The sequence below is a fragment of the Staurois parvus genome, unplaced genomic scaffold, assembly GCF_062004578.1.
Source record: "Staurois parvus isolate SC_StPar_1 unplaced genomic scaffold, SC_StPar_1.0 ptg001398l, whole genome shotgun sequence".
NCBI classification, from domain to species: domain Eukaryota; kingdom Metazoa; phylum Chordata; class Amphibia; order Anura; family Ranidae; genus Staurois; species Staurois parvus.
Window position 1 is genome coordinate 617,164 of NW_028319194.1, and position 16,810 is coordinate 633,973.

A 16,810-nucleotide genomic window follows, 5' to 3' on the forward strand; every position below is an offset into this window, starting at 1 on the left:
CAGTGCACTGCTCACTCCCACCCAAGTCACATCCCAATGCGTTTCACCCACAGCAGGGCTCAATCATGAGGAACTAGTCCCTGCTGTGGGTGAAAGCATTGAGGGCATGGTTTGGGTGGGAGTGAATGGTGTGTTTTCATTGCAATAAAGCTTGCCTGGAGCAAAACCATTTTTGGTGTATTGTCCACTTTCTTGAATTATTGACTGCAGTGTAAAATGAGTGGACTCCAAGGCACTGCACCCGGTTGATTTCAGAACATAGAGAAGAAAGTTAGTATTGTTCCCAGTTATCACAGTTGACTACAGAACACTCCACACCCCCAATGTTATGGAGATAAGAAGAGGAGGAGGTAGTCCTAACAATCTCTATCCTCGGTTGACCACACTCCTCTTCTTATGATATAGTACAGTGAGTGAGCATTGTCACCCTGAACAGAAAGTGTGCAGAAAGGGATAAAGCCACCAAAAATAAATACATAAACTGTAGTCACCATATTTAAGGACAAGTAAGTTGCTACATATTGATTTTTTGTTCCTGAGCTTAGATACACTATAAAGCTCTGGTAGAATCATATTGCAGCATTATATATACCATAGATTTGGGCCACAGGTGCTTTAAATAGCATGCAAAATGTCACTTAGAATGCACGTGTGTCTAGGAAATTGAAACTCCTATAGAGATATTTTGGAAGGCTACATAGAATAGGATTGTTGGGGTAAAGCATGTATATTTCACAAGTGTAGCACTACCCTCGTGGGGGCTGTTGTGTTATGGGTACTCCTAAGCTTCTCTGCATAGCCAGGCAACAGGTATTTCTCACACAGACTTACATCCAAGAGACAGTAACTGGTCCGTGGGCTTGGTTTTGTTGTTTTATTAGGGGAAATCAACTTGAATATGGAAATGGGGATTATGGGATGCCCAGTTGGCTTGAATCAATAATAGTGAGACACTTCCTTCCTATGTACAAAGGCAGATCCTGGACTGTTTTTTTTCGTGAGAGCTGTCAGTTGTTGCAGATCAGTAGCAAAAGCCCTTTATGGGCGAGGAACTAGCAGCCCCTCGAAAATCAGCTTAACTTCTCGTAGCTAAATACAGAGATGTCTTCTCTCCCCCTGCAGAGCTGTTCATAGCTCCCCGGCCTGCAAACACTACCAGCCCCCCTGGCCTCTCAGAAGATCTCCTGGGACAGGGATAAGGGATTGAGCCCGGTTCTGTTCTTAGAAAGCTTGCTACGTGTGGCAGTATTTCCGCTTGTAGATACCTGAGAGTGCTGTTGTAATCACTGTTTCCTCTTTGCTCCCTGCTGCTCCAGATCTCGATCCCATGCACACCTCACTGCTGAATGTATCCTCCTAAACCAGTCTGAGCCCAGCCTGGAGGCCGCCCCCCAGGCCTTAGGGACCCCTCCCCAGGCACCGACAGCACTCCATCGTCCACCCAACTCCTCTGTCAGCCTGACTCTCCCATATTTATTGGCCAGTCCACCACTCTGTTAGAGCCTCCAAATCTGGGATTAGCCAGACTCCCATGAACATGCAGATCAAGTCTCCACCCCTTCCTGCTTACCGACTTCTGGAAGGTTCTATGGTCCTCCAAAGTCAGGAGGAGGCGATAGAGCCACAATCTGTTGAGTCATCCAGTTTACCTGCAATAACTCAACCTCAATCACAGACTCGCACAACTACCATGAGTCATACATAATGATTTTACCTACAATATACTACACTATTCTAACAGCACACTAGAGGGTGCTACACTAAGGACACTGGTGCAATGACGTACAGGAAAAGAATAAAAATCACTGTTACACTGTGGCCTTTATAATTTGATTGAAGGGTAAAGCAATGATCTAAGAGCTCTTTTTATACCTTATTGTAGGAATTTCTGATGTCTCCAAAATACACAAAGGACTGGTTTTACAGCCGTATGTTTAGCATGTTTGGCGTTCGGTACGTATACCACAGCTTCCAGAATTTTACATACAAATCATACTTGGGTTATGCAATACAGAAGATTAAACTCCTCACCTGCTATGGTTATTTTATCCATAACAACTTCTGTGCCAAATGTAGAACTAAAAGCAAAACATTTTTTTTAATTATGGATAGAGTAAGGGAAGGTTATAACCCCTGTTAGTTTTTTTCCATCTGTGTTCCCATTGGGTAGATTTCTCTTCCTGTCCAATAGCCAAAACTGGAGTTGGGGAGAAATCTCTCCAAAGTGAGAGAATCCTGGTTGTCACCAGAACTAGTATCCACATTGGAAGAATTACCCTTTTTTGTCCTGTTTTGGGGACAGCCCAAAGTGTGGGATTTTATTTCACTTGAATTGATAATGGTAAACAGGACAAATAGAGAGGGTGAATGTCCCTAATGGGGGTACAAACAATGCAAAAGTTATACTAACACTTTTCTACCTTTAACATTTTTTTATGTTTTGTTATCCATCATAAACCAGGTTCATGGGAAAAGGCTTGGTGACAGATCGGGATTATGATCACTGGCACAAACAGAGGAGAATTATGGATCCAGCATTTAGTAGAACGTAAGTACAAATATTAATGAGATATTGAAACATAGAGGTCAAAATAGATACTACTCTTAAAGCCGAACACCATGCAAACAGCTAAATACACAGATGAAATGTTAAAGAATAATTCTATGTATGGATATTTTATACAGAGTTACATTGTTCCAGCATGGACCAATGTAACTATGTATATACCATACCTGGCTGATGCCCCTGGAAGCTGGAAATCACTTAAGCAGACACCGCTATTCCAGTGATCTCCACTTCTGGGTCCCATGTTGAGAGGCTGGCCTGATGCATTGTAAACATAGTAGGCCAGCCACTCGGCACCTGGCCAGCCGCATGGGCGCCATTCAGAGAATGTTTTGCATTTGCTCAGTTAATGCAAAGAGTTCTCTGGTTGGACAAGATGGAGAGGTGGGGCAGTGATGTGATGTTATGCTCTCCTTCTCCAAGCAGAGAACACTTTGCATTGATTCACAAAATGAAAAGAATTCTTTGTCAAGTGGTTGAACTTTTGTGTTTACAATACAGCAGGCCAGCTGCTCAGCACTGGACCTGGAAGCAAGTGGAGATCAGTGGAGTAGTGGTGTCTACAGTGATGTACAGCATCCAGGGGTATCAGCCAGGTATGGTATATACATAGTTACATTGGTCCAAGCTGGACTAAAAAGGGATTATTATCAAATCAAATTCAGGAACCTAAAGGAGAAGTACAGCTAAAGCTCTTTTGGCTGTACTTCTGTGGATCACAGGAGTGCAGTCTTTTTGTATGCTCCTATGACCCGTTTTCAGCCGACAGCGGGCTGAAGTCAGCTGTCAGCTGATGTCACTCAGCCGGTCCAGGCTGGGGAAGGATCCTGACTTCAAAGTCGGGATCCACCCAGTGTCTGTAGCGGCACCTGGCTCAGCCTCTCAGCGAGCTGCTGAAAGTCTGGGCTACCTGCTCCCTCCCCCTCCACAGCCCAGCACTCCAGTGAGCGTGGGGAGGGGGCAGTGCAGACAGCGGTGATTGACAGTGCATCAGTGCATCATGTGATCGCTGAGTTCTCACCCTTAGAGCCGACGGGGACAGATGCAGCATCCACCTAGGTAAGTATAATAAGGAAGGGGGGGGCGGATAAAAAGCCATACTTCTGTTTGAAACAAATCTTTTAGCAGGGCTCAGTCTCACGCATGGCAATTCTTAAAAGGGCCTTTGGCAGATAGAAAAGAGGCTATATGTCACCTCCTCATCACCTGTTTAACCACTTCCCGTCCGGCCGTTGCAGTGGCACTGCAGGGTCGGGTGGCCGTTTATAAACGGCCTCCCCGCACCCTGCTTGTGCGCGCTCCCTGGGAGCGTGCAGCACCGCGATCCGGTACCCGCTGTGTCCTCCGGACACAGTGAAACACCGATCGTCGGACGGGACCTCTGTACGAGGTCCCGATCATGTGATCACTGATTGGCCAATCAGTGATCACATGCAAAGTAGTAAGCAAGATGTCACTTGTGACATCATTGCTTACTACGTGTGAAATCTGTGAATGATCACAGAGGTCACATGGCACAAGCCTATTCACAAAAGCCTTGTACCATGTGAGAAGCTGTGACTAATCACAGCTCACTCAGTACTTCTCAATGAGTGCAAGAATGCACACAGAGAGAAAGAGAAATGATTGCTTTTACACCCTATATGGGTGTAAAAGCAATCAGTGTAAAAAAAAGAAAAAAAATCTTCATCACCCCCCACAAGTAGTACAGTGTCACCATGGTGACACTGTACTGCTAGGGTGACAGTATGTAAAAAAAAAATAAAATAAAAAATAATAATATAAAAAAATAAAATAAAAATGTAAAATAAAATGTTTAAAAATTATAATTTTTGCTTATAAACTAATTTGGATTTTTTTTTTTTTACTAAAAAGATAACGGAATAAATTTTGGCTAAGATTTATGATGAAATATTATTTATTTGCAAAATTTTATAAAAAAAACTTTTTTTAAAAATTTTTGGACATTTCATTTACATAGCAAAAAAAATACAAATCCCAGTGGTGAATAAATACCACCAAAATAAAGCTTTATCTGTCTCAAAAAAATGGTAAAAAATTAATTTGGGTACAGTGTTGCATGACCACGCAATTGTCATTCAAAGTGTGATAGCGCTAAAAGCTGAAAATTGCCCTGGTCAGGAAGGGGGTAAAAGTGTCCGGACTGGAAGTGGTTAAATCCTTAAAAGGCTGAGCCATCACAATACACACAGATGCAGGGTTGATGTGGCCTGGTCCCATATACTTAAATGGGTTGCATTCAGCACCATTGCCACCCGCCGATATGCAGTTTCATTTCTGCCTCAGTTGCAAAGTAAATTATTAAGGCCGTGGCATGTGTACAACCCAGAGCAGTCGCTTGCCTTTCTTTAGGTTGGCAATGGGAAGCTATAAAACTGCGGTTCAACCGCATTCTTTTACCACTCCCTAGCCACCTGTGGGAATAACACCATATATGTATTTTACGTGTGTATTTGGAGAGACCAATTTTTCTAGACAAACTATAAGAGGCTGCACTAGTGCTCCTACTCCTTGACCTCTCTGCGGCGTTCGACACAGTCGACCACCCCCTCCTCCTCAAAAAACTACACTCCCTCGGCCTCAGAGATTCCGCTCTCTCCTGGCTCTCATCCTACCTATTACAGCGCTCTTTCAGCGTTACCTATAATGCTACCACCTCCCCCCCACTCCCCCTCTCTGTTGGGGTCCCTCAAGGCTCCGTCCTCGGGCTCCTTCTCTTCTCCATCTACACCTCCTCCCTTGGCCAACTCATACATTCTCACGGCTTCAACTACCACCTCTATGCCGATGACACACAAATCTATCTCTCAACCCCTCGACTCACCCCCTCAGTCTCCGCCCGAATCACAAACCTACTGAACGACATATGAGACTGGATGTCGCTCCACTTCCTTAAACTGAACCTCTCCAAAACCGAGCTCCTAGTCTTCCCCCCAGCCTGGACACCACCCCCCATTGACTTCTCCATCACGTCCAACAATGCCACTATCAGGCCCGCCCCGCAGGCCAGAGTACTTGGTGTCATTCTGGACTCCAACCTATCCTTCCAGCCCCAAGTCCAATCATTAACAAACTCATGCAGACTCCACCTTCGCAACATCATCAAAATCCGCACGTTCCTAACCCCAGAAACCACTAAACAGCTCATCCACTCCCTCATCATATCACGACTCGACTACTGCAACTCCCTCCTCACTGGCCTGCCTCGCCACAGGCTATCCCCGCTTCAGTCGATCCTGAATACGGCTGCCAGACTCATCCACCTTACCAACCACTCCATCTCCGCCACCCCCCTCTGCCAAACCCTCCACTGGCTTCCAAATACGCAACGGATCAAATTCAAAATCCTAACACTACCGTACAAAGCTGTCCACCATACTGCCCCAAATTACATCACCGACCTAATATCCAAGTACCACCCAACACGCACTCTCCGCTCCACACAAGACCTCCTTCTCTCTAGTTTCCTTGTCTCCTCCTCCCATGCCCACCTCCAGGACTTCTCCAGGGTGTCACCCATCCTCTGGAACTCCCTGCCCCAACCCATCAGACTATCACCTACTCTCCAATCCTTTTGGCGTACCCTGAAAACCCACCTCTTCAGGGAAGCCTACCCCACCCCCTGCTAACTTGCCGACCTCCTCCACTCTTCCTACCACTCCATTCTACACAGCTATCTCCTCCTGAACCACTATCCCCTCCCTCCTAGATTGTAAGCTCGAAAGAGGAGGGCCCTTGAACCCCTCGTGTATCGCATTGTATTGTTATTGTTCTGTCACATGTTCTGTCCCCCTTTGTAATGTACAGCGCTGAGCGAACTATTGGCGCTTTATAAATACTGTATAATAATAATACTGTATAATAATAATAACTAGAAAATCTACAATTTCTGGGGAAATTGTGTGAAGTGTTCTTGCCTCCACCAGTAGTCTACAACTCACACTCTAGCTTTTGTCACTCTGCTGCCTGCTCACACACCTGGGTTCCTATGGCAACTCACTCTACAGCAAGGGCAGAGAAGAGCATTTAAAAACAAACTGCTCCAACTTACTCACTTCACTGGCGGTTGCCATCTTCAAACGGTTGTAGTTTTAAAACTATAAATCCTACACCATAGAAATTTATATTGTGAGAATCACAAGGCCCAGACCTACATTTTGCTGCATAGTATGTCTCTGAAATATTACAAATGAAGGCACAGTCGCAGTTTGGAAATTGCCCTTCAAATTTGAGGTGGCTAGAGTGGAGTTTCAATGAATGTCAATGGGCGGCGTGAGTTGCAAACAAATGGTCATATTATGAAAACTATCAGGACTATGGCTTAGCCGTGGACATTTTTAGTGGCAGCAGAGATAGCTGAACGTTTTGATATAATATTTGTGTAGGTGGACTTGAAAATGAGTGATGGCAGTTTAGAAATCATGTCCTGATTTGTCAGCTCACACTCTAGCTTTTGTCAGCTCCCACTCTAGTTTTGAACATTCCGCCATTCATTCCTATGGGACCAATTTCACCACAAAAACTCCAATATTTCGTGAACCATTCGGCAAAACGTTCCACAAAGTAATACACCAATCGGGAACAATCTGCACGTTTCGGTATATTACTGTCTATGTAGTGTAAAAACTGTGGGAGGAGTTAGGGTGGTAAATTTGGCTATAATAATAGGAATATATATGTGAGATAACAGGAAGTGGTCTGCCATGCAAGAACACCTAATAATAGTAAAGTTGCATCACTCTGACTGTTGTAATGGAGGTATACGAGAGATACATTTTGGTCTTGTGTACTGTGCATTAACCTACGTTAGCACTTCCTCTGTCACCTGCATACAGATACTTGATTGGATGTATGGCACCCTTCAATGAGAAAGCTGAAGATTTGGTGGAGAGACTTGCAGAAAAGGCTGATGGAAAAGCTGAGGTTGGAATGCATGATATGCTGAGCAGAGTCACCCTGGATGTCATCTCAAAGGTACCTAGAATGAACAGATTTGGGTTTTCTGTTACTTCAAGGTTGCCCATACACCAGCAGATGGTGTCCAATTTGAACACCCCATGCCTGGACTTTGATTAGATTTGTCTTAGCATCTGAAACATCCAGATACATTCAGCCTTTTAGCTGAACTCCCTGACTGCACATAGGACAATGAATGCAACCCTAGTGCAAACATTGCTCACAATGAGCAGGACAATTCGCCATATGCAACTCAGACTTCCTCTCAGTTAGCAAAGTCCATGTACGCTATATTGCCAAAAGTATTGGGCCAGCTCTCCAAATCATGTGATTCAGGTGTTCCAATCACCTCCATGGCCACAGTTGTATAAAATCAAGCCCCTAGGCATGCAGACTGCTTCTACAAACATTTGTGAAAGAATGGGTCGCTCTCAGGAGCTCAGTGAATTCAAGCGTGGTCCCGTGATACTCTAAGTTGCCACCTAAATAAATCCATATGTGAAAATTCCTGGCTACTAAGTATTCCATGGTCACCTGCTAGGGGTATTATAACAGAGTGGAAGTAACTGGGAACAACAGCAACTCAGCCACCAAGTGGTAGGCCATGTGAAATGGCAGAGCGGGGTCAGCACATGCTGAGGCACACTGTCTGCAGAGTCAATAGCTAAAGACCTTCAAACTTTGTGTGGCCTTCAGATTAGCACAACAACCGTGTATAGAGAGCTTCATGGAATGGGTTTCCATGGCTGAGCAGCTGCATCCAAGCCTTATATTGCCAAGTGCAATGCAAAACTTCGGATACAGTGGTGTAAAGCATGCTGCCACTGGACTCTAGAGCATTGGAGACATGTTCTCTGGAGTGATGAATCATGCTTCTCTGTCTGGCAATCCGATGGACGTGTCTGGGTTTGGTGGTTACCAGGAGAACGGTACTTGCCTGAATGCAGTGGGCAAAGTGTAAAGTTTGTAGGAAGGGAGATTATGGTGTGGGGTTGTTTTTCAGGGGTTGGGCTTGGCCCCTTAGTTCCAGTGAAGGGAACTCGTACGGTGTCAGCATACCAAGGCATTTTGGACAATTTCATGCTCCCAACTTTGTGAGAAGAGTTTGGGGATGGCCCCTTCCTGTTCCAACATGACTGCTCACCAGTGCACAAAGCAAGGTCCATGGATGAGTGCATTTGGGGTGGAGGAACTTGACTGGCCTGCACAGAGTCCTGATCTCAACCCCATAGAACACCTTTGGGATGAATTAGAGCGGAGACTGTGAGCCAGGCCTTCTCATCCGACATCAGTGCCTGACCTCACAAATGCACTGTGGTGACATGATCAGGGGCTCAAACAGGTGCTGGGAGCTGTCTGTGACAGCTAGGCCACTGTGCTGGGAGCATGCATTGAGCACGTTGTTAGCACAGAAACTTTGCCCACCGTGGACCCAAGCTCCCTTCTGCAGCACATTTGCATTATGTAGATGACAAGATGTTCAAAGTGCAGGGACACATCAAACACATGTTGATCTTCTAAAAAGTCCAGTGTGGTGCTAACTTCTTCTGTGGGCTGACAACAGTCTTTTCTGCACTGAAATCCCAACTAGTCCTGCATGCAGTTCTGTAGTTCAGCCTTGCATGCTGGGCTACAGAGCACTGCCATTGCCTTGTCCCTCTCCTCAATATTGATTTCTTTACCAGCAAAGAAATGCTGCTGCCTTGACTCCCAAGAGCCTAGTTAACACAGTGTGTAGGGAAAGGAATCTTGGGTGTTCTAGTTCTGGGGGTGCAAGCCTACATCGATAAGAACTGGCCTCCCAACAGCTGAAAGAATTTTGAAGCCTGGTGATGGCTTCAAAGGGTGGAATAAAAGTTGTTTCTGGGACATGCAGTAGAGGATGTGAGGGAGGTTTGCAGTTAAATCTAGGCAGAATCTGGACATACAATATAAATTATTGTTTGTTTTTTTCTAGGTAGCATTTGGGATGGACCTGAATTCCATGGATGATGATCAGACTCCGTTTCCTCGAGCCATATCCCTGGTTATGAGAGGATTAGTGGAAATGAGAAACCCTTTTATTAGGGTGAGAACTTGATTGATTTGTCCATCTTGCAATGTGGGCCCATAACAGACTGATGCCCTTAGCCCATAGTACTATGATCATATTGCTGCTGCTCTCTACAGTATGCAATCACATTTTCCAATGCTCCTGGGTTATGTTCTGTTCTTAGGAGTTGCGGGTGACAGCACTGCAGAGGCGGTGAGTATTGCAGCCTGAAATTAATTTTTTTTTTTTTTTACAACACCTGGGGCATCTAAAAAAATGTAGCAAAGTGCCAGTTTACTCAGCATGCTCAGATGTAGGTGCAGGCCCTTTTACCTCTTTTTGCAACAAATCCTTGGGTTCCTGAACACACCCATAGAAGATATGTTTCTCAACTTTCCTCCCTCAGTAGCTCCAAAAAGCCACACCTGATGAGGCAAAGGTAGCTGAGCAAATTATCCGGACGGGAAGCCTTTACTATCAGAACTGGCATGTGGACAGCTGGGCCAGAGCCTGATAGCACACAGCTTCTCAAAATGACTTAAAGTGGTTGTAAACCCCAGACATTATTATTATTATACAGTATTTACAAAAAGCGCCAATGGTTCGCTCAGCGCTGTACATTACAAAGAGGGACAGAACATGTGACAGAACAATACCAATACAATGCAAAACATGAGGGGATCGAGGGCCCTGCTCCTTGGAGCTTACAATCTAGGAGGGAGGGGATGGTGGCACAGGAGGAGATAGCTGTGGGGGATGGAGTGGTAGGAAGAGTGGAGGAGGTCGGCAAGTTAGCAGGGGGTGGGGTAGGCTTCCCTGAAGAGATGGGTTTTCAGGGTGCGCCTAAAGGAGAGGAGAGTAGGTGATAATCTGATGGGTTGGGGCAGGGAGTTCCAGAGGATGGGTGACACCCTGGAGAAGTCCTGGAGGCGGGCATGGGAGGAGGAGACCAGGGAACTAGAGAGAAGGAGGTCTTGTGAGGAGCGGAGTGTGCGTGTTGGGTGGTACTTGGATATTAGGTCGGTGATGTAGTTCGGGGCAGTATGGTGGACGGCTTTGTACGTCAGTGTTAGGATTTTGAATTTGATCCGTTGCGCAATCGGAAGCCAGTGGAGGGATTGGCAGAGGGGGGTGGCGGAAATGGAGCGGTTGGAAAGGTGAATGAGTCTGGCAGCTGTATTCAGGATTGACTGAAGCGGGGATAGCCAGCGGCGAGGCAGGCCAGTGAGGAGGCACATGAAATATGAATAAAGCATACCCCTCTATAGTGTGTACTTGTCTCATTCCAGAACAGTATGTGTCCGTTCTGTTTGCTGCCTTGCTCCTCTGCTATCTGCACGAGTCACTTCTGACAAGTTTTCCTGACACCAAAAGATAAATGGTGATGGGGAGGGCACAAACTGTGATTGACAGCCTCAGCTCTGTTCCTGTATGCTGTGTGAAGGAAGGGTGTGCCCCTTCCCTCCAATCAGTTCTCAGAGCTCTCCTTACTGATGAAACTTCAGCTCTCTGCCCCCTTCTTTTCAGAGCTGAGAAATCCTGTGTAAATTCTGCATTTTGAATGGATGTAGGGGACAGATGGCTGTTGATAAACAGGTACAACGTATGTAGGAGGATTTGTTTCATCTCTGTGTATCACCTCTCTGGGTATATGTAAGGGTTTACAACCACTTTAACTAATGTGGGGTGCCCCGCCCCAACTGCTGCAAGAGTAATATAGTTTTAGTGGGAGGGTGCTTTGTCCTTGGATCCCTCCAGCTGTTTGCATGTGTTACCAGAGCTACCCTGGACTTCATTATAAGGGGCACTGTTTATGGGGACAGTTGCGGGAAGCTGTGTTCTGAACTATTTTACTGAAGTTGTGACCCTCAGCTGGACTCCCTCTTGCTACAGAGTCTTGTAGGCACTATATGGTCACATATAACTTTGAGTCCCAGAGACACTACCGTGAAGAGTCCGTGTTTGCGCAACTTTCATGACCTGTCTTGCCGTATCCTGCTGTGTATGCATGCGTTTTTACATTCTAACCACATTTTATATTGTCAGTTCTAACTTTGCTTTTTGATTAGTAAACTGCATGTTACAGATTCCCTTTGTGTGAGCATTCAGCTGATTACCCATCCTGTACATTAGCATACTGTGTATTGAACCTTACTGTATCGATTGTATGAACCTTATTATGTTATGTTTATTACAGTATGTCTTTCTTGCTAGTTCTCCTTGGAAAAGCAGAAGTATATTAAAGATACTCAAGAAAGCCTCAGACTTCTCAGGAAAACTGGTAGAGAATGCATTGAGAGACGCAGAAAGGCAATTGAAGATGGAGAAGACATTCCGGTGGATATACTCACACAGATCCTGAAAGGAACAGGTAAGCCAAACGAGCTCTAATATATCACAATTATTATACAAAAGGGAAAAAGATCCGTTTTACACAAAGAGGTCCCCCTGCACGTTCTTTACTGTAGTCAGGGGTTATGATGTAAAACATTTAGGGGCCAGACCTAGGAAAAAGGTCAACTTTTGCATCAGGGCCCACAAGCTTCAAGCTAAGCCTCTGGAAAAAAGTAAGGCAGATATTCCAATCTTAGAAAAAGTCCTTGTGAAAGAGGTTTTGGAAGAGGTCCCCCTTCTCATTCTTTACAGTTGTCAGGGGTTATGATGTAAAACATTTAGGGGCCAGACATGAGAGAAAGGTAAGGTAGATTCTCCCATCTTAGAAGAGGTCCTCCTGGAAGAGGTTTTGGAAGAGGTCCCCCAACCCGTTCTTTACTGTTATCAGGGGTTATGATGTAAAATGTTTAGAGGCCAGAAATAGGAAAAAGGTAAGACCGATTCCCTGATTATGGAAGAGGTCCACCTGCTCTTTCTTTACTGTTGACAGGGGTTATGATGCAAAACAATTAGGAGCCATACCTAGGAAAAAAGTCTTGGAATAGGTTTTTTGAAGAGGTCCCCTTCTTGTTCTTGTTTTTTATTTTTTTGATTATGATGCAAAAGTCTGAGGGGGTAATACCTAGGATGTGCTAATTGCACATCTGTGGATAAGAATTTCCTTCTTTTTTTTTTTACTTTTTTTTCAAGAAAGGCTAATTTGCTTTTCACTTTCTTCACAGCTCAGGAGGATGAATGTGATATGGAAGATTTGATAGATAACTTTGTTACTTTCTTCATCGCAGGTTTGTAATCTAATCCATTAATGTAAAATTATTTTAATGAACAGGTAGAACTGCATGTAGAATAAGCAAGATGCAAGAAAATCAGGCCTGGGGCACAACATTTTAAGAGTTAGCAACTTTTTTAGATGTTCCAAAAAAGTATATATATTGAGGCAAAAAGGAAAGTTTCAAAATAAACCAGAAAATTATTAATATACAACTGATACAATATAAAAACAGAAAAATCAGTACAAGCGACATATCTTACGGTCAGTACGATGTGTCCCTTGTGCTTATTCCTCTTCTGTTAGGGAAAATCTTGCTTAGTCCTATTTTAGTATAGTGGAAAATTTGTTATGCTTTTCCTAGGATTACTTTACAATTGCACTTTGCACTGTCCTGTTAAAAGAAAATGATACTAAAGAAGTATGAAGGCTTCCATCTTTGACCTCTCGTGAAAATACTACACCCTGTTCCAAATTATTATGCAAATTCTATTTAAGTGTCACAAAGATTAAATATTTTGTTTTTCAGTTTAACTCACGGATGGCATTGTGTGTCAGGGCTCTTTTGATCACTGAAAACAATCTCAGATACCTGTGATAATTAGATTGGCAGGTGAGCCCAATTTAAGGAAAAACTACTAAAGGAGGGTGTTCCACATTATTAAGCAGAGCACCATTTTCAAGCAATATGGGGAAGAAAAAGGATCTCTGCTGCTGAAAAGAGTGAAATAGTTCGATTCCTTGGACGAGGTATGAAAACATTCGATATTTCGCGAAAACTTAAGCGTGATCATCGCACTATGAAGAGATTTGTGGCTGATTCAGAGCACAGACGGGTTGGTGCAGATAAAGGCACATTGAGGAAGATTTCTGCCAGATCTATGCATCGGATCAAGAGAGCAGCTGCTAAAATCCCATTACATAGCAGCAAACAGATATTTGAAGCTGCTGGTGCCTCTGGAGTCCCACAGACATCAAGGTGTAGAGTCCTCCAGAGTCTTGCAACTGTGCATAAACCTTCTATTCGGCCACCACTAACCAATGTTCACAAGCAGAAACGGCTGCATTGGGCAGAAAAATACATGAAGACTAATTTTCAAACAGTCCTGTTCACTGATGAGTGCCGTGCAACCCTGGATGGTCCAGATGGATGGAGTAGTGGATGGTTGGTGGACGGCCACCCTGTTCCAACAAGGCTGCGACATCAGCAAGGCGGAGGGGGAGTCATGTTTTGGGCTGGAATCATGGGAACAGAGCTGGTCGGCCCCTTTAGGGTCCCCGAAGGTGTAAAGATGACCTCTGCAAAGTATGTGGAGTTTATGACTGACCACTTTCTTCCCTGGTACAGAAGGAAGAACTATGCTTTCCGTAATAAAATCATCTTCATGCATGACAATGCACCATCTCATGCTGCAAAGAATACCTCTGCATCAATGGCTGCTATGGGGATAAAAGGAGAGAAAGTCATGGTGTGGCCTCCATCCTCCCCTGACCTCAATCCTATTGAAAACCTTTGGATCATCCTCAAGCAAAAGATCTATGAGGGTGGGAGGCAGTTTACATCCAAACAGCAGCTCTGGGAGGCTATTCTAACATCTTGCAAACAAATTCAAGCAGAAACTGTCCAAAAACTCACAAGTTCAATGGATGCAAGACTGGTGAAGCTTCTATCAAATTAGGGGTCCTATGTTACAATGTAACGTGACCTGTTAAAGTGTTTAAAAAAGTTAAAATGTTGTTTGATTGAAATAGCTTTTGATTTCAGTAAATATGCTGCAAACACAACAAATGACAATTTTCAGTTCTTTACAACCTATAAAATGTTTTGAAACTTACTGTGCATAATAATTTGGAACAGTGCATTGGAAGTGTTTTATGTTTAAAAAAAAATCCTGTTATCATTAGGAGGTTTGTTCAATAAAATTTGAATTGTACTCTTAATAGTTGATAACATGAGAATTCTGCTGACTGTTATTTACACCAATTATTTGGGTATATGAGAAAAATATCATTTGCATAATAATTTGGAACACGGTGTGGTTGCCTAGCAGTCATGTAGATCCAGTATCAGAAGTACTTTCTGACCTACTGACCTGGTGCAGATCAGGAGATCTGACTTAATAAGACACTTATCAGGCCTATGCAGACCATAGTGACAATGCGTCTTGATTGCAACCCTCCCCTCCACCCCCAATCCCAGCAAGATATATTCACCCCCAGAGCATCACCAACTTTGTCATTTGGGGGATTAGTGATGTTATCTACCAGCTACATTTTGACACCGTATGACAACGGAGCATACCCAGGATTGATTCCTAGAGCAGGGAGGATCTGTCATTCTGCCCCAAATGGGTAGGTGGGCAAGTTTTACAAACACTGGAGCAATGCAAATCATGGTAAATGTGTAGCAATATCCTATAACAACCAATTTGATTTTATCTTTCACCTTGATTAAGGTTTTTGGATTGACTGGCTGTCATTAGCAAGCTTCAGTTTTGCCACTGTTTCTAGTTCTCTGGTTTTTGTAAATTAACCATACAGATTGCTAGGTCTTGTACATGCTTGTAAACACTCTCTTTAAACTGATCTGTGTTCTTTTCAGGGCAAGAAACAACTGCCAACCAGTTATCATTTACAGTGATAGAACTGGCACAAAACCCGGACATTCTGAAAAAGTGAGACACATAATAAGATATAAATTAAGATGCCACTTTTCTGATGTATCATCCTTTTAAGAAATCAAATCATTCCTTGGGAAAAGGAAATAATACATATATGTTTATTCCTGGTTGAATTGGATCAAACATTAGACTGTATATTTACTACTGAACAAACAAAAATACTATTTACTTAGGTATTGTAGCATGCAAAAATCCTTGAAAACATCATAAAATTGATATAGACAAGTTGCCAGTGCAAAACTCATAGTACATTGGTTACATATTATACATATTAAATACCAAACTTGGTTTACCTTTCAGGGCCCAGGATGAAGTGGATGAAGTTATTGGTTCCAAAAGAGACCTTGATTATGATGATCTTGGAAAACTGCAATACTTATCTCAGGTAGCTACAAAAGCAGTCCAGTTTACAGGTTGCTCTATATTTAAAAGACCCATTTTCAGGGACATGATCACCAAAGCAAACTATATATATATATTATAGTCGTGGCCACAAATATTGGCACCTCTGCATTTCTATCAGATAATGCACCACTTTTCCCAAAAAACTGTTGCAATTACAAATATTTAGGCATTCTCATGTTTATTTCTTTTGTTTGTATTGATATGACACAAGAGTGGAGAAACAAAAAGCCAAATCTAAGACATTCCATTCAAAACTCCAAAAATGAACGGGACAAAATTATTGGCATTTTTTTCCCTAATCATCTTTTCTCACTGTTTTTCACTAGTTTTGCATTTGGCTAGGGCAGCAATGGGCAAACTACGGCCCGGCGGACCTTTTAATCCGGCCCGCGGAGCGTGATGAAAAAAAAAAACAGCCAGGGCAGGCAAACATTGGCTGTCAGGATGTGTATAGGCGGGGCAGCGTGACGAATGTGAGGGGAGCTAGGCTCCTCTCACAGTCCGCTCTGAAGACCGGAACGGCGCGGGAACACGGCAAGAGGAACGCACGGAGCAAAGGTAAGTAAATTGACACAGGGGGGACTTGGGGACTTAATATGGGGGATGAATTAATATGGGGAATTAATTACTATAGGGGGGATGAATTACTATATGGGGGATGAATTACTATAGGGGGGATGAATTACTATATGGGGGATGAATTACTATGGGGGATAAATTACTATATGGGGGATTAATTACTATGGGGGATGAATTACTATGGGGGATGAATTACTATGGGGGATGAATTACTATATGGGGGATTAATTACTATGGGGAATGAATTACTATGGGGGATGAATTACTATATGGGGGATTAATTACTATGCTTACTATGGGGGAATATTACTATACTTACTATGGATGACACATACACATCATTCATCTACTCTTGGTCCGGCCCCCGGGTCCAATATATGAACCCATTGCGGCCCTCAAGTCAAAAA

The 16,810-nt window shown here is 43.6% G+C and overlaps 1 protein-coding gene across 1 annotated transcript in view; it reads left to right on the forward strand.

The window, feature by feature from the left end:
• LOC149436218 (cholesterol 24-hydroxylase-like) overlaps positions 1-16,810 on the forward strand; it is a 40,747-nt gene that overhangs the window by 11,760 nt on the left and 12,177 nt on the right. Inside the window, exons 4-11 of the mRNA XM_089661858.1 lie at positions 1,883-1,953; positions 2,462-2,548; positions 7,423-7,561; positions 9,501-9,611; positions 11,790-11,946; positions 12,692-12,754; positions 15,341-15,413; positions 15,720-15,804. Coding sequence (XP_089517984.1) covers positions 1,883-1,953; positions 2,462-2,548; positions 7,423-7,561; positions 9,501-9,611; positions 11,790-11,946; positions 12,692-12,754; positions 15,341-15,413; positions 15,720-15,804 — 786 coding nt within the window. The remainder of the gene's footprint in view (positions 1-1,882; positions 1,954-2,461; positions 2,549-7,422; positions 7,562-9,500; positions 9,612-11,789; positions 11,947-12,691; positions 12,755-15,340; positions 15,414-15,719; positions 15,805-16,810) is intronic.